At 37.4% G+C, this 17,474-nt stretch overlaps 2 protein-coding genes across 5 annotated transcripts in view; one reads left to right on the top strand and one right to left on the bottom strand.

Annotated features, from left to right (window-relative positions):
• Positions 1-399: 399 nt before the first annotated feature.
• On the bottom strand, positions 400-10,011 carry il20ra (interleukin 20 receptor, alpha). Its single transcript, XM_028040692.1, has 7 exons — positions 9,668-10,011; positions 7,039-7,162; positions 6,686-6,894; positions 6,369-6,544; positions 5,224-5,368; positions 4,002-4,138; positions 400-3,906 (listed from the first exon to the last, which is right to left on the bottom strand). Exons 1-7 carry the CDS (start codon positions 9,714-9,716, stop codon positions 2,806-2,808), a joined length of 1,941 nt encoding a protein of 646 aa, XP_027896493.1. The 5' UTR covers positions 9,717-10,011; the 3' UTR covers positions 400-2,805.
• A 982-nt stretch (positions 10,012-10,993) lies between these two features.
• The window catches only part of med23 (mediator complex subunit 23), a 34,378-nt gene continuing 27,897 nt past the window's right edge, over positions 10,994-17,474 (top strand). For 3 of the 4 annotated variants that reach the window (XM_028039807.1, XM_028039805.1, XM_028039808.1), the window contains exons 1-11: positions 10,994-11,164; positions 11,555-11,586; positions 12,453-12,540; positions 12,634-12,758; positions 12,845-12,956; positions 13,104-13,202; positions 13,321-13,422; positions 13,821-13,890; positions 15,434-15,546; positions 15,878-15,973; positions 16,572-16,589. In XM_028039807.1, the coding sequence (XP_027895608.1) occupies positions 11,114-11,164; positions 11,555-11,586; positions 12,453-12,540; positions 12,634-12,758; positions 12,845-12,956; positions 13,104-13,202; positions 13,321-13,422; positions 13,821-13,890; positions 15,434-15,546; positions 15,878-15,973; positions 16,572-16,589 (906 nt within the window). In that variant the 5' untranslated portion in view covers positions 10,994-11,113. The remainder of the gene's footprint in view (positions 11,165-11,554; positions 11,587-12,452; positions 12,541-12,633; positions 12,759-12,844; positions 12,957-13,103; positions 13,203-13,320; positions 13,423-13,820; positions 13,891-15,433; positions 15,547-15,877; positions 15,974-16,571; positions 16,590-17,474) is intronic. The other variant, XM_028039806.1, reaches the window with a different exon arrangement.

The following is a 17,474-nucleotide window of genomic DNA, read 5'->3' as shown; positions in this document are numbered from 1 at the left end:
TACTAGTTAGATGCTCAATGTGGAAACAAATAGAAAGAGAAACTGCGATGCCTGCTAGGGGATGTACAGTACTGTATGTCCCAACTCTTAATTTTGCCACTTAAAGTGCGGGGCGATCATAGGTATAAAAAATATTGTCTTTCATGGGATATGGCAATATTTTGATGTAACAAGTAACAGCAAGAATTTAACAATATTTTTAAAAACTAATTTGTATGTTCTTTGACATACAATTGAAAAAACAGATTGAGTCTTATCATAAACAAAACAATCATATAAGAAAGTGAACACTGCACAATACTATTAATCATACAGTTATAGCAGAAGATTGTTTATAAAAAAATATGAGCCAGGTTAGGAAAAAAGTCACCCTCACTTAATAGAAACTGACAACAAAAGTATGCAATACATTCAGTTTATTTTTTTTTATTCTGTCATTTCTCTCAATACAAATACATATCAATGTAAAAATTCATATCAATGTAAAACTGTGACCTCATTTAATGCCCAGAGTTTGCAAACAAAGCCTGTAATTTATCATCCTTAACTCTGTAAATACAGAAAACAGAAAGTAAATGAACCAACTGGGAATCAGAATTGGCATAAAAGTTCAAAAATGATGGCAGAGCACTTGGAACCTCCCTGATATCCTATTCTCATAGAAGGACCAAGAAAAAAAATGCTGTATTTTTTGTATAAAGATTTTAAAAGCTTCATTAAAAAAGGCACACAATCAGAAACAATAATACAATTAAATAAAGATTTCCTTCATTTATATTTGAGTAAAAAACAACTACTTTTAAGTTATCTTCTCTATTACAGCTCAAAAAAAGGAAACTGAAAGTATTTACACCCGGAACATTAGTTGGAGGTAGGCACCAGATGAAAGTATTTACAGTGTTGTATGTAATCATACTACTTTAGTTAGGACTACTTATGGTGATGGAATGAGGAAGTATCTGTGTCAAGTAAAGAAGTCTGGCAACTTGCAGTGACACAGAAAAAAAACAAACCTTCACAGGCATATCTTACTTCTAAAAAAACCGAACAAGTTTTGGCCTAAACCAGAAAATCAAGATAGCAGCACAATTAATGCTGATAAGAAGAACCTGTTGGCTTTGTAAGAAAAGAAAGTAAAAAATTATATAATGAGGAAAGAAAAGTTGGCACATAGTGCCACACATTACTTCATGAGTAAACATAAGATATATTTAGTAATAAAGTGCTATATATTCCTCTAGAAATAATTAACATGCATAATTATTTTTCCTCTGATGTTTTCCTCTGATCATCAGAAATGATTTAAAACCAGTATAAATACATAAGGAATGAATTTCATAGATATTCCACTAAATTTACCAACAATAGACAAAAAATATATATTCAGTAATCACATATGGAGTTTCAAGTGCTTTAACTGGAATCAAATGATTAAACTCTGCAACTAAACCAAGTATTTCTGTTACTGAAACCTGTACACGGCATAAAGATGTGCACAGTTATATAAAATGAGCTGGTATAGCTAGTAAAACAACCACAGAATTATCCGGGAAAATCCTTTAAGATGTTGCCGTACACAAAAATGATACAATAAAGTACCACATATTTGACACTACTCCTACGTAAAGTCAGTTTTCCATAAAATGACAGAGCTTGTGAGAGATCTGATTTGTTTCAGATTGCTTGTTATTTTTCTAATTGTTAACAGAAACAGCAGTTGCTCCTGCTTTTGTTTCTTGTCTCCTACTGACAACTTGTCAAGTTGTCTCCTACTGACAACTTATATTGCTTTACGTCTGCAAATGTTTAAGCCAATCATCATTTGCACTTTCTAAAAGGGTTTCTCATAAAAATGGCATCATTTAAGAAATAAAAAACAAGATCCTAAACTTAAAAGTGGCACTCCCTGGGCTTTATGTCACGTTGCAACGGAGTCACTCAAATACACCACAAAAAGAAAAAGGCATGAATAATACACCTAAAGCTTTCTGTTGCTACATCTGATGAACTTAGGGTCAAGGGTTAGGGTAGAGGTGAAGCGCTGTCCTCATTACTTTCAAATTGTTTGCTTGTTGACTATCTGCAGCTTCAGGTCAATTCACCTCTTTGCCATTGTGTACCTTAATGCTTTCATTTTATAGCCAGAAATAAACCAATTTGTCACTTAACCTATAGATCAGTTTATTTTTCTTTGTAGCCAGTTGTTTTCAAGACTTATGGGGATGGTGACAAAACACTCAAACCTCACTTTATTTTCTGAATTTTTTGTGTTATATCCTATTGTCATTTATTTTGGGGGGGCTTTGGTTCTAAAACCAATTTAGGTTAAATCATTTTTATGAAATACTAAGATGACACCTATTAAAACCAAAATGTATTGTGCATGAGCTGGCAGATATGATTTGTTGGAATCAATTAAAAATAGTTATTTCCTTACAGTGCACTATGGTAGAATAGAAATAAAGAAAACAACTCTAACTGTTGGTTGTAGTTGCAGGTGCAAAATTTCCCCTGGCCACTACAAATGTATTTCATAAGAAACATGTCAAAGTATATGGCGGCATTATACAGCCACAAAAGTGGAACACGAAAGAACCAAGAGTGCAAAGGTACAAAATGACAAAGAAGTGATGTCACCAGCACCTTTTAGCTACACAAAAATCCAATAAATGTAAACACCTCATTGTGATTTGAGCTATTTATAGAAAAAAAAAGATTTACATTAGCTGGACTCAATACATAATGGAGTACATTACTGTAATATGATGACATGATGCTTGTAGATCAGAGTAAAACTGGCAGTCATTAATTTCTTCTAGTCATCATTTGAGATGACCAAATCCCATTTGCTTCCTCTTCCTCTATCTGTGAGCCAGCCTCTTCGTCACTTGTTTGTCTGAGAAGCACATTTTCCAACTTCAGGTGATTCCTTGTCATATACATCCCCTCAAATGTTCCTCCTATATTGTCCTCTTTGCCGCTGTCTGAAGGCTGCATGCCACCCAACCTTTCGTTGACGTTAAAGGTCATCCCTGGCATGGGCAGCATTTCTTGCATGTCCTCAGGATTCCAGTTACTACACATCACCCTCTTAAAATGACCTGCCTCTGCTTCCTTCGCTTGAATCAGAGCACCGTACTCATCTGACAAGCAGTCAGACCGTTGTGAGTGGACAGTGGGCATGGTTGGGATGACCTGAGAGGCATACTCAGAAAGAAGAGGAACATTCTCACACTGATTTTGTTTCTGCTCACCTCCCTTTATCTCTTCCCTCTTTCCTTCCTCCTTCAACAATGGTAGGTTTAGATGGACGTTAAATGTACCAGTTTGTAGGTTTTTGGTAAACCACAAAGCTGAGGACTCTGTATTGTTATCTATAGTTTGCTTATCACTAAATGATCTCTGATTAGATTGGGTTGGTGCCTGAGTTTGTGATGGTAAAACAGGGGGCCCTGGGGAGCATGGCAAACGCTGCAATAAAGCACTAACCTCTGTCTGCGTAGGTGACTGCCCGAATGTTTCAGCTTGAGGCTTGTACCCACTAGAAGAACTATCATCTTTAATTTTAACATCTTTCTTCTCGTGACAATCTGCATTTTTCTGGTGCTCATCCTTCAAGTTATTCACAGCAACTCCTTCCTCAGACTCCCTCTGTCTTGTGTTCTCTCCACTAACTTTTTTAGTGATGACAGCGGCATAGTCATCTGATAAATTATTCATGGGTTCTTCAGGTTCTTGTTGTACATCTGACCTCTGAGGTGCATATGGATTCGGGGGACGCAGTGAAGGGTATGGAATGAAGGGTTGCATCCCAGGAGGTGGCTTATTGGGAATAATACTGGTTAGCTGCAGGGTGGCATGATCAGGGAGGAACACAACGGGACATGGGTGAAAGGATAGTTGATTCTAGAGAGAGAAGAATAAGACATGGCATGACAAAATTGTACAAGCAAGTTAATTGTGTAAATGCCTTTGTGCACATGAATATGTATTCAAATTACCAATATAGGTGGGCTTGTCTGTTCCTTCCCACTCAGGTAGTTGTAGAGAAGGTAACTGACCAACACAATTATACAGATGCAAAGCGATGGAACAACAATCCCCACAACCACTCGCTGCAGCTGCATAATAATAGGGTCTGCGGGAAGAAATTGATCAGAGTCAATAAAATGTAAAGTAGATCCACAATTTTATACATTCATCCAATCTTTCTCTTCCACTAGTCCAAGACTGTGTTTCAAGGGTAAGAGGTGCATGAAGGAAACCCAGACATCCCTCTTTCCACCGAAAACCAATAAGTCATTTATCATTTACAGGGATTGAAAGGCCTTCCAAGGTCAGAAGGGTATGTCATCTCTCCAAAATGATCTGGTTCTACCATATGGTCTCCTCCCAATAGAATGTACCAGGAATACTCCCAAAGGGACAGATGGAGTAAGCATCTTGAACCACCTCAACAGGAGACTGTCAATGCAGAGGAGCAGTGACTTGGCTTATCTAGGTGATGGAGAGCCTTACTCTGTATTTAAGGCAGAGACTGGCCACCCAGGGGAGTAGGCTCATTTCAAGCACTTGTGGCCAGGATTTCAATCTTTTGATCATGAATCCTTATCTGATCACCACAAGCGCAAGTTAGACAGATTAAGCCCTACTTTTTCCATTCTTATACCTTAATGGTGATTCTGAAGGTCAATGGTCGTTAGCCTGCATCCTTCTGATTAGAACACACTCTCAGGATACTGTCTTCATTTCTGTGGTGCCTTTTTTTTTAATGTGGGGAGGCTATGACACCAGTTTGAATCTTTCCATTCGGTTTGTTCTTCAGAATCTATTTGGTTGCTAATAAACTGTGTAACCTGTTCCTGATCACCATTTTCTTGCAGGATTCCAAAGTATTTGCAGTTTCCATAAACATAAAACAGCAAATACTTTGCAGTTTTTGCCAAAGAGCAAGAAATCTTTCTTTCTTTCTTGGCCTTGGCCTGTATTCATCCAGTCAAAATGAGATTAAAATGTTCATGCTCTATATCACTATACAGACTACGAAGTTGATCTAGAAAGCATTTTCATTCAGCTGAATTAAACCAGATGTTCTGCCATGAAAAACAAAATGAATGATTTTGTTTTTCAGTTTTTATATCTAGTTCAGCAGCATTCTTTCCAATCGGCCTTTTCCAAATCAAAAGAATGCATTTCACAAACACGTTTGTCACAAGGTTGTACCTTGAGGTGTGGTTATGCAGTGCCAAACAGAGGACATGGACTGCAGTGGTATGGAGAGGAATCTTGATTTGGCAGAGAAGCAATATTCTGTATTGTAGTCCATCATGTGATATTTGAACAGGCTGTTCTCCACTGGAAAATGAAGCTGCAAAGCAAAGGTGCATAGATAAGCTGGTGCTACAAAATATTAGTCACAACGTCCCTGAAAATTTTGAATAAGACAAAGTACTAATTCAGATGCTGCTTCTTTGTTTTACCTACTGTACTAAAAACCGTAATTGCTACCATACAAATTTCTCGTGTTTTACTTTGGTTTTCTGAATTTGATGTTTCAGATTATGAAAACCTTGAATAAACAAAATCTGAGTAAATACAGAATACTTTATTTAGATGATTCTTCCATTTATTCAGGAGGAAAAAGCTATCCAATCCAGCAGAGCTTAGTCAAAGTCAATAACTGGTAATATTCACATTAGTGGGACAGATCCTAGACAAAATCTACTGATGATCAAAAACAACAAAAATATCTATCTTACACCATTCCAAAAATTCCCAAGGATTTTGGGAAAATATTCAGTGGACTGACAAGATTAAAGTGGAACTTTCTGTCGAGTGTATGTCTAGTTACATCTGGTGTAAAACTAACACACTATTTCAGAAAAGGAACATTATACCAACAGTTAAATATGTAATTTGGAGCTGCTCTGCTGCTGCAGGACATGGACGACTTGTCATAGAGGAACAAAAATTCTGAGCTCTACCAGAAAATTTCATCAGGATTAGTTTCTGAACTTGAGGTCAGAAGGCAACTCCTTTTTCCCACTGGGGCAGATTCCCCAGGATATGGTTTTCCCCTTCTTAAATGAATTGAAACACATCTGGAAGCAGGCTTTGTATTCACTAGGTTTGTCTCCTGCTAAATTTAGTTTGATCACCAGATACGTTTAAAAGGAGTTAAAAGCAAATGAAATCTATATTTATTCTTTTCTCCAGTACTATTTTGTGCATACGCTTGAGCATGAAAGAGTTTCGAATGTTGAGATAATCTTTTTACAAACTTGTAAGACATAACTGAACAGTTGTGCATAATCCTGTGGTGCAGCCATCCTCACTTTCTTCTTACCATATTTAATATTTTTACTCACCACTTGATTGCGGTGGGTGCTGAAGATGGAGAGGTTGTAAGACATGCGATGGTAGATCGTTTTCATGGTAAGCGCTGGGGTGTGGTTGTTTGGTGAATACCTCACCGGCCCATTTATAGTGACAACTGCACTGTTGTTCTCTATTTCCACAGAAACCAGTGGAGGGCCTAAAATTGCTAAACACACAGATGTTTTTTTTTAATATATATATCATCTAAAAATCATTAAGCCTAGCCTTGCAAATGTGCAAAGTTGGGTTAAAATACCTGTTGCAAATGACACAACAAAAACTACTCAAGTCGGTATGTTTTACTTACTCTCTGACTTTGGATCAAATCTTTTGTTTGTCTCAGTCCATTTTGAAGATGAATTTCTTCCCAATGCGCGAACTCTGGCGTAGTATCTTTCTTCCTCATCCCGCGTCTCAGCACTCAGATCGCACCAAGTCCGTATGATCTTGGTGCACTGGTCCACTGCTCTCCAGTGCTCCCGTTTTCCTTTTCTGACCTCCCTGGGGTTTCCGTAGCTGTGAGAGACACAGGTCCACGCAAGGGGCAAAACAAAAACTGAAACTCATAGCTTTGAAACACTTGAGCAGAAAACAGGCTACTTTTCAAGGACACATTCACGCACAGTTTATTGATTGTACATTTACTGAGTATGAACTTACATGGCATATTGCACAGTAAAGAGTGTGCCTTCTGGTGTGCCATTTCCTGGAAACCAGTGCAGAACATTCCTCAGGTTCACGGAAGAGAAGCTGACATTAATCGGTTTGGGAGGAGAGGAGGAGACTAAAAGGAAGCAGATTAAAACGTTCAGATTGCTAAAGACGCAAAGCACGACTCCATATAAAGTCACATAGCACATAATGCCTGAGGGGGCTTTTACATTATTTTACATTGCTAATAACCTCCACACTTTTCCTGTGAAACAAAGTGAAACCTTCTGCTGTAATCTGCCAAGACACTAAGGCATATTCTGTACTCAGTGCTCCTACCTACCATTACAATGTTGAGACAAAAGAAAACCGCAAGTAAATCAAAGAAAAGGATATTGGAAAGTATAAGTCAGGAGATGGATATTAGAAAAAATTTAAGGGCACTGAATATCTCCCGGAGGTCAGTTAAAACCACAATCAAGAAATGGAAGGAGCATGGCGCATGTGTAAATCTGCCTAAATCAGGCTGTTCTCACAAATGGAGTGATTGTGCATGAAAGAGACCAGGGAGAGAGGACACCTATGACTACACTGAAATAGTTAAAAGCTTCAGCAGCTGAGATGGGAGAGACTCCGCATATAGCTGTTGTCCGGTCAAAGTTTTATGGGAGAGTGGCAAAGAGAAAGCAACTGTTGAAGAAAACAATTTGAGTAGAGTTTGCCAAAAGACATGTTGGCGGCTCCACGGTCAAGTGGAAGAAAGTTCTTTGATCTGGTGAGAACAAAATGGAGCCTTTTTGCTATCAGACAAAGCATTATTTTATGACCCAACGCATCCAACTAAAGATACAGCGAAATGGTTTGCAGCCAAGTCAAAGCCCAGACATTAATCTGATAGATAATCTGTGACAGTACTTGAAAAGGTTCACAGCTGATCCCCGTGCAAACTGCCATAGCTGGAACCGTTTATCAGGAATAATGGAGTAAAATTGCAGTGCCCAGATGTGAAAGTCTGACTGAGACCTCACCACACAGACTCAGTGCTGCAATTGCAGGAAAAGGTGCATCTATTAGATACCGACTTGAAGGTGGTGAATAATTATGCAATCACTTATTTTATATTGTGAATCTAAAACAGGAAGGGTGATAATGTAATGAATTCTTCCATGTCCGACATGAAGTCATTGTATATGAATTTAATTCCTGCTTTAATGTAGTAAAAAAAAGATAAGTAGTCTAAGACAGTCAAAAGTATGTTTGTATTATAGTGTTCTTTTGTATGCAGAGCAGTTTTAACATTTTGTCATGTGTTTTAAATGTGAACCCAAATGCAGCAGGCATAATGTTCTGTGTAGAGTTAATGTAAAAATAAAGAAATAAACTTATAAAAAAGAAAAAGAGAGAGATGTCAGAGTAACACAAATAATCAAAAATAAAGCCAACCAGGCGACACAAGGAGATAGCGGAGAAACCAGGGAGAAGTGACGAGGCGAAACGGCTGGTACTGACTGACAATGAAGTGCTTAAATACTGGGAGGTTGATAAAGGAACTGGGCTGATTGCTAAAGGGGTTGCAGGTGTGGGTGAAGGGATCAGGAGGCAAACTGAGTAGAGGGTGAGAGAAGGTGGTACAGAGGGTAAAGGAGAACACACAAGGGACTTGAGAAATAAATCTAACACTGAAGAACAACTAAAAAAACATAAATAAACTGTAGAGACAAAGAATAACTAGAAACAAGAAATAAGTTAGACTCACTAAGGAAGAACTGAACTGGAAATGGAACAAAACAAAACTAATGGAAAAAACTGAGTACAGAAAATGACAAAACCAAAAACAAACAACCCCAAATCCTAACATACAGTATTTCTCTTTTTTGTTGCCCAAAGCAGTTTCTCTCATCTGTGACGTTGAAAACCTCCAGATCTTCTGATATATAAAATGTATAAAATATAAAATGTTTGGTTGACTGACTTGAACTATTAAGTCTTTTCTCAACATTTCCAGATCTATTAAGTTCATGAGAGAATCTGCAGTTCCATCATAAAATAGTTCTTATTCTGAGCATTGAACATTTTCTTGGTTGGAAAAAAAAAAGTATGCAGGCCATCTGATTGGACAAATAATCAGCATTTAAAGTGGTAATAAATATATATAAATATATATATATAATTTGTTTCTATTTAAACAGAAGACATGACTAACTAAAACAAAGGAACTAGTAAAAGCACGAGGGACTAATGAATGATCCGAGCGTTTTATTTGCTCAAGTTGCATTGAGGGGCATGCTGCCAGATGCATAAAATCTGTTAACTACTTCTATTCTGATTTATCGTTAACTGTAATAACCGTGCATAAAGCATACTCTTATAAATGTCAATTTAATTTAAGCAAACATTAAAACTATAAAAACAGAACTGATACTTGGTAAATCACGATAAGATTTATTTCGGGGTGTAAGTCTGTTTCTACAAACATTAGGGTTTGTAGAAACAGACTTTGTGTGAAATATGTCTAAAGTAAGTTTTTCCTTTCAATCTAGAGATTTTTTTTATGGAAACAAAAAAAAAAAACGCCGAAACCAACAGACCTAAAATAACAGTTAGTTAGTATCTCCCGTTGTTATCCGCGCAGCCTTACCTGCGCAGCGCAGAAGAGAAAGGGCAACAAAAATGAGCTTAGTCCACATCTTGGTCCGGAGAGGTCATGTTTTCCGGAGAAACCAGCGGGTTTTTTCCCGGGTGAGACACCTGTCCTTGGACAACTTCTCCCCTGAAGATTGAAAGAAATCAGCAGAGACGAATAACCATTTCCCCCAAAAAATAAAAAATAAAGAGCGGTTTGTCCCGGAGAGATTAGCTCCCACTGCTCAGTCTACCTGTAAAAAAAAATCAATGATTTACGCCAACAGGTTTCCGTGTTCGGAAGAAGGAATGTGGCCTCACTCGTCTGTGCACATAACACCTGAGCAGGTGCAGCCCTGAGCTATGAGACCTTCCCGTACTTAGCAATGCTGCTTTTTCTGAACTTCCGTTTTGAGAGGGTTTTACAGCCAACACATTTACTGCCCTTGTAATTATGAAACAGTACAGCAATAATTCACCTTCCGTCTAAGGTCAACAAATCCGCTGTGTGAACAGACACGGACAGACACAAATAATCATCAAAGATAACTAGATAAAAACACGTAGAATATGTCATTTTGTGCACTATAAATCTTTCTAAATTATAACTCGAAACTCTTACGTATTATAAATCCTAATATATGAATTTCAGATTATAATTAACTTTTAATCTTGAACTTCTTTTTTCGTTGTTATTCTAATTTATTGAGGACTAAATGACATTTGGCCAATTCATAGATATTCTTAACTATGTCGCCAGGGGTTCATGTATTGTTTCTGCAGAAATTAATAGATTTTATTTAAGGCGTATGTTTTCTGTTCACCTTCAATCTTCAATGGAAACCTTGAAGAAACCACACCATCTTCGGACCGTGTAGGTGAATTCAAAGACTCTGAATAAAAAAAAAAAAAAAAAACAACAAAAAAAGTTTCTCTCATTTTCCTCGGGCCTATATTTGAGCAGCTTCAAGCATGAAACAGAACTGATGAGTGCAGACAAAAAACTTCAGAGTTCAAACAACTTGAGCTACAACTTAAATTTGAATTGCTATGAAGGAAGACAATTAAGATCATAATAGAAAGTGAGTTAATGGCCTCTACTATAACATGTGGTCAATATTTTAATTGCAACCCCTTATTCGGCAAAAAAAATAAATAAAACTAAACAAAAAAACCCATTAAATATACGAGTGGCATGGAGTATTGATTTCCATATTATATATTCTTTGTAAATTATGTACTAACGTCGGTATGTATTACACAAGCGCATATTTTAGAAGTTTCACGTTCATAAAAGGTAGCGGAACGTTTTGTCTTGTGCCTTAAAAGCGTCAGGATTGTTTTAGTGGCGGCACCGCGGTTAGCATTTAGCTTGTTGATATCTGTGCGCTCCCTTGCTGGAGTGACCAGCTTGGTTTTTGTGATGTTTGAGTGAAAATAACTAACATTTGAAGCGGCAAACATGGCGCTTTCGATGGAAACGCAGCTTCAGAGCATCTTTGAAGATGTTGTGGTAACACGCATGTTTATAACTTGATTTATTAGCGAGCTAAGATTAGTTAGCATTTCACTTGTTAGCTTTTTTAAATTGAAATGCACACAGTGATCACACTTTAGATTTGATCAAATAAACATAAATTCAATTCGGATAGTTAATATTTGATGCATGATTACACATGATGCTGTCTATAGAGATATTTGTGACTCAGTGTTTTTAACCCCACAAGCTACAGGATATTTGTTTCGGAACATTCCAAGCATTATGTTTGTTTTTATGCAAGTCAGAATTGCACTGCAAATAGGGTTTTTGAAGGCAATGTTAAAGCTAAAACCAAACCGCATTTTGATTTTACCATTATTTCTATCATTTCAAATAATTGTTAATCTTTTCTGTGTTCCTCAGAAAACTGAGATGATAGAAGAGGCATTTGCAGGGTAAGACTTCAATTTTTACACTTGCAGCACATTGCAAAATTATTTATTGATTTTTTTTTTTTTTAGATTCTACAAATTGCACTCAGAAAATTTTGGGGGATTTATGGAGGAAAAAAATCTTGAAAGTGGAAGTTTGGGATTATAGAAAGACAGTTGTTAGAGGTTAGCATTTTTCTTCAAACTGTGTATTCAGAACTTTGTGGAGGTAGATACGATCAGTGATTTTATATGAAAGTATCGGTCAGTGTAATTTAAAATTTTATAATGTGCTCCTCATCCCTCTTCTTCTTTAAATATTTCTACATAGTCTTATCATGAGATTGGTCAAGCTGCTCTCACATATACCTCTGCAGTGTCATATAACAGCAGGGGAGAGCTCCTTGATCCTGGAGACTATCTAAGTGTTACTTCCCCAACGTAGAACTTATCTGCCCTCTTTAGCATGAAAGAACAACCCCCAATCCTTAACAATAGACAAATGGCAAGACCATCTGTGTTTTGCTCCACAGAATCCCTCTTACATCACAATCAGGGATTCATACCTCTAGTCCAATCAAGTCTCTCTTCTCTGACCAGAACCTATAAAAGGAAGCCAGATCCACTGTTGGTCAGAGCAGACGTAACAGACTCCTTTGACTCTGTATTTCTGTTTTCACCTTGCAAGGTTTTAATAAATTTCTTATCTTTTCAGCCAGACTCTTGTTAAAGTATTTTTTTCCAGAACAGTCAGTCTCCCAAAATTAAGAAACTCGTGACTGATTTATTAGTGCTCCCCTACTGTACAAGATTGAGTTAGTCAGTGTTTTACATCTGGAAAGACCAGCTAAAAGTGATATATTAACTCAAAAGTGATTTTTTTTTTTTAGGATGTTCATGGACACTCCTGAGAATGAGAGGACTAAACTGATAAGCTGTCTTGGGGCCTTCAGGCAGTACTGGGGAACTCTGCAACAGGTTTCTTCTACATGTGCAAATTCAAACACATACCAGCACTAAAAGATAACCTACATTAACTTCATTCTGTCAACTGCCTCTGTTTTTCTTCAGGACTCTCATGAGCAGTGTGTGCAGTGGATAGTGCGCTTCATCCACAGTCAGCACAGTCCCAAGAGGATCTCATTCCTGTACGACTGTCTGGGGATGGCTGTGGAGACCAGTTTGTTGCCGCCTAGGTCAAGACAGACTCACTTCTTAAAGCCTGATTACAGAAATCCTCCATAATTCTTAAACATCTAATTAATCTGAAATGTACTTTTAGGATGGTGTGTGTTGCCCTGATTAGCTCCGAGAGCTTGGAGTGGGAAAGGACTCGACTGTGGGCCTTAACTTTCAAACTTATTCGCAAGATCATCGGAGGAGTGGATTACAAGGTCTTTGACACACAAAACAATGCATGATGAGGAACTGGTGTTATATTCTTTAGTGTGACATGTTTGTTATCAAAGCTCCAAGTTATTTTGTTCTCCATTTTAAGGCTTGTAAAGTAGATTTAAAAACTGTTTTGAATTTTAATCCAGGGTGTTCGTGATCTGCTGAAAGCTGTTTTGGATAAAATCCAGACCATCCCCATCACTGTCAGCTCAGCTATTGTGCAGCAACTGCTGGCAGCAAGAGAGGTGCTCGAGACACATTATTATGTACATGTTTTTGCATTTTTCAGGGTTTTTTAAAAAAAAAAAAGTTTTGTAAATCTTCTTTGTCACATTTTCAGTTTTTTATCTGCTTCCATTGCAGGTAGTAGAATATATCCTGGACAGAAACGCCTGTCTGCTGCCTGCCTACTTTGCTGTCACAGAAATCAGAAAACTCTACCCAGAAGGACACCTTTCACATTGGGTAAAAGTGTTTCCAATACATAGGGCTGCACAATGTTAAATAATTTGATGGCAACTTTATTGGTAATTATGATGATATTGATTGCAACTAATCCAAATTTATCTCGCCACCTTTTCTCATCTGTTACTCAAACACTTTTGATGACCTTCAGCATCTTTGGCACTGTCATTTATGTTAAGTGTCTGCATCGTCATTAATGCAATAGGCTAAATATTAGGAACTGGTGAGACCTGGAATATATTAACCAGCAGTTGGTGCTTTCCAAGCAGTCCTTTGTAACTAATATTTTAAACACTTGTATTGTGACAACTAATTTGTGCAGCCATGTTGTAAAACTGGTACTTTGTTTTGTTTTTTCCTTGTAATAATCTCTTCACATGCCTTTTTCTCATCTGTAGCTTTTGGGCAGTTTGATATCGGACTTTGTGGACAGTTTCAGACCCACCGCCAGAATCAACTCAATATGTGGTAAGGCACTAATTATGTCTAAAATATACAAGATTTCAGTTGTAAATATTTTTGTCTTCCTTCTTAAAAACATTTAATTGTAGTTTGTGTTAGTACAACATGAGATCAGCCGTTCTTACTTTTTAATCACCTTCATATTGATTTTGTTTTTGTTCAGATATTGCATATTTTTATTTTCTATAACTCACTGAGAGTCTACTATGGTGAACAGTGTTTATGTGACTCTGATAAATAATAAGCGTCAACAGGAGTTATTTTGATTTATTCAAAAGGAGAATGTTAGGATGTAACATGAGGCCTTTAGAAATGTTACGACTCTGACAGTTAATAACCTGCAACTGTTTATTCCTTATTATATTGTTGGCATGGTTTTCTCATCCAAAGTGTACACAGAATATCTGTCTGTCATCATACTTGACAGTGTAAATATTGGCTTATAACAAAAGAGAAAAACCTCTGTTTACTAACATTGTGAAGCTATCTACTGATAGAGTACGGAATGTTTTAAAATATTGTAACAAAAATAAAATAAGGATTCCTGTTCACCCAGTTGTATAAACATGTTTTTCTTTGACATTATTGTTCACTGCTACTGTGTTGCCAGCATATAAATCAAGATGCTTTTGGCACCTGTTCGAATTCTACCACAAAATAATCTACTGTTTGCTCTCGCTGTTTGCTTAGAAACAGCATCCTCTGCTTGTTTGAGAATGAGGCGGACAATCAGCAACTTGTAAACTCTTAAGATAAAGCTATAAATCAGATGAGTAAAGTTTGTTTCATAATGGTTTCAGCGTAAAGCTCAATACCAGGAAAGAAGGTGCCGTGCCGACTACTTGTTTGGTCTTTGCGATGGACCCTGGCTGTAACCAGATCCAGAGCAGTGGGAAAACTTAACTATTTTGATCTGAGTATGAACGAGGTGTCCTTGCATCCTTGAACAGCCTTACATTGGTGCATCTTACAATGCCTGAAATTAATTTTAAAAAATTAAGTAGGCCTTCCATATGTCAGTCACAGGCCTTTAATTTTGTTATGCGAACACTATTTAGTATCGTATAGGTAGTTTTATTTTGCCAGTCAATTGTTTGAGTCACTCTCAAACACATTGATTATGTTCTGTGATGTCAAGCAGTTGTGGCTACCGCTAGCTAGCTAAAGTGTAAATTTACTTGTTGCCTGGACGACATTTGTCTTCTCCATTATCTCATTTTGTTGCCAACACTTTTGTGGTGATACAGGTGTTAAATTTGGTCTTAAAAAGTCTTCAATTTGTTTGTGAAAACTGCAGAAATCCTGATATTTTCATCAGTCTATGATCTGTTTCTGAATGCTGTTATATCACATTATACACTACATCTTCTCCTACCGAAATCCAACTCTTTGTATTTGTACCTCTTACTAAATCTTCCATCAGATAAGATCAGAAAAATCTCCATGTGATTAAAAGGACACAGCTCTACTTATTTTTCCTCAAATTGATTTTCGTTCAGTTTTTTTTAAATCGGTCTTATCTAATCCGTGTGTATTTGTGTGTCTGCAGGACGGTGTAGTCTGCTGCCTGTGGTGAACAACAGCGGAGCCATCTGCAACTCCTGGAAATTAGACCCAACAACGCTTCGCTTCCCTCTGAGGGGCATGCTGCCTTATGACAAAGTAACATACTTGTACACCGCTAACACTTTGAGTTGCAAAAGTATTCACAACCCCTCGAATGTTTAAACATTTTGTCACCTTACAGCCACAATCCTCAATGTATTTTACTGGTATTTTAAGCTGTAGTGCAACATAAAATGATGGTATGACTATAATTTGAAAGTAAAAAGAAAAAATCTGCATAATGTGGCATTTTTATTCAACTTCCTCTTTTTCTGAGGAAAAGCAGTAAATGACTTTCAAAAGTGGTATTAATGCTGTCTATCTGGATCCACAGTTCACGCTTATTTGCTTGTTCTGAAGTGTGATACGTGTGTTTTACATTGTGTAGGACCTATTTGAGCCTCAGACCGGCTTGCTCCGCTATGTGCTCGAGCAGCCGTATTCCAGAGAGATGGTGTGCAACATGTTAGGACTCAACAAACAGGTAAAACGGTCTCTCTGCCGTTTTCTTTGCCTAAACACCATGCCATTTTTAATTTTTTTTTAATATCTGCCCATTTATTTCTACTTATTCCATTGGTTTGGACTTTTTAAAACATTTTCCCCTTCATTTTTCTTAATCCCTCTCAGTCCTTTATCACTGGCCCTCCTCCCATTCTTCTTTTGTTATCCTTTCCATACAGCTGTACAGATCCATGTAATGCAATGCTGTGAGCTTGTCCCATAATGCACTTATGTCAGTATTCCCTGTTGCGTTCATCCAGTTTCAGCTCAGCCCAGATCACTCGAGTTCACCACTCAGAGTGTCATAATGACACCAAACCATAATTAAAGCAACACACGGGTCTCTGTTGACATTCAGCGAACCAGAGCCTGTTTTGTACACTTTAGACAGCTGAGTTGATGCTAAACTGTGCTGAACAAAGAGTGAACATCCTACTTGTAGCTCCTTAGTCACCACTTTCTCTCTGTCTCTCCCCCCCCCTTCCCGTTCTCTTTGTTTACTTTTTCTTTCCTGTTTCTCTCTTTTGTCCTCTGGTTGTCTCTGGTGTTTGTCCGTCTCTCTGCCATGCGCTCTCTAGACTCTGAACATTGCCCAGGTATGTCGTTGTTCCTCTTCTGGTTACACGACCTGCCAACTAACCAGCTCTCCGCTCGCTTAGATTTTGTTTGTAATACAAAAAACCCAAAAGTGGACAAAGACAGAAAGTCGAATGGAGCAAATCAGAATCGCACAGTGCTTGAAATGGATGCAGAAGGGGTTCATATGGATACATCTGTGTTTTGAAATGAGTGCTGAATCACTTTTGTGTTCACAGAAGGAAGCAGGTAGATGATTTGACTTCTTAGCAACAACTTAGGATACGAATGATGCAATATCTTGCCAAATTATTTACATTCCCTAAAATATTTTCTGTTTTTTTTATTTTTCATGCTACAACCAAAAACTTCCATTTATTTTCAGGGTGTTGGGGAAGTAGGGCAAAATAATGAAGTGCCAATGGTGCATGATTTTGTTTAGTGGGCAAAGGTATTCAACTCTCTAATTTATTAGTTTTTCAGAACTATGACTCGGCATAATTACAGCTGCTAGCCTTTTAGAGAAAGTCCATACAGTTTTCCACATCTAGAGATTAAAATTTTTGCCTATTCTTAAATTTTAAAGGCTAAAATAAGTTTTTATTAAAGGTGCGTTGTGCCAATTAAAAGCAGTAAGTCTGCTCTGTTGAGCCTGCACTCTTTTAATACATCATCTTTATTAGATTTACTTGTTGATGTTTAACATTCTTTTTGGACTATTGTCCTGCGCTTTAAAACTTTAATCAGCTCTGTGGCTATCACTGATAGTCTTTCAGTTGAAACGCTGCTAAAAACTTCCAGGTTATTCTGGGTCAGACTTTTTTTTTTCAGCTAACAAGCCTGACATGAAGTATTTTCAAGTTGAAACCCTGCTGTTGACATTTCAGGTGCTGTTGCACTGCATG

The sequence above is a fragment of the Xiphophorus couchianus genome, chromosome 15 (genome assembly GCF_001444195.1).
Source record: "Xiphophorus couchianus chromosome 15, X_couchianus-1.0, whole genome shotgun sequence".
Taxonomy (NCBI): Eukaryota; Metazoa; Chordata; class Actinopteri; order Cyprinodontiformes; family Poeciliidae; genus Xiphophorus; species Xiphophorus couchianus.
This window is presented reverse-complemented; position numbering and strand designations above follow the sequence as displayed.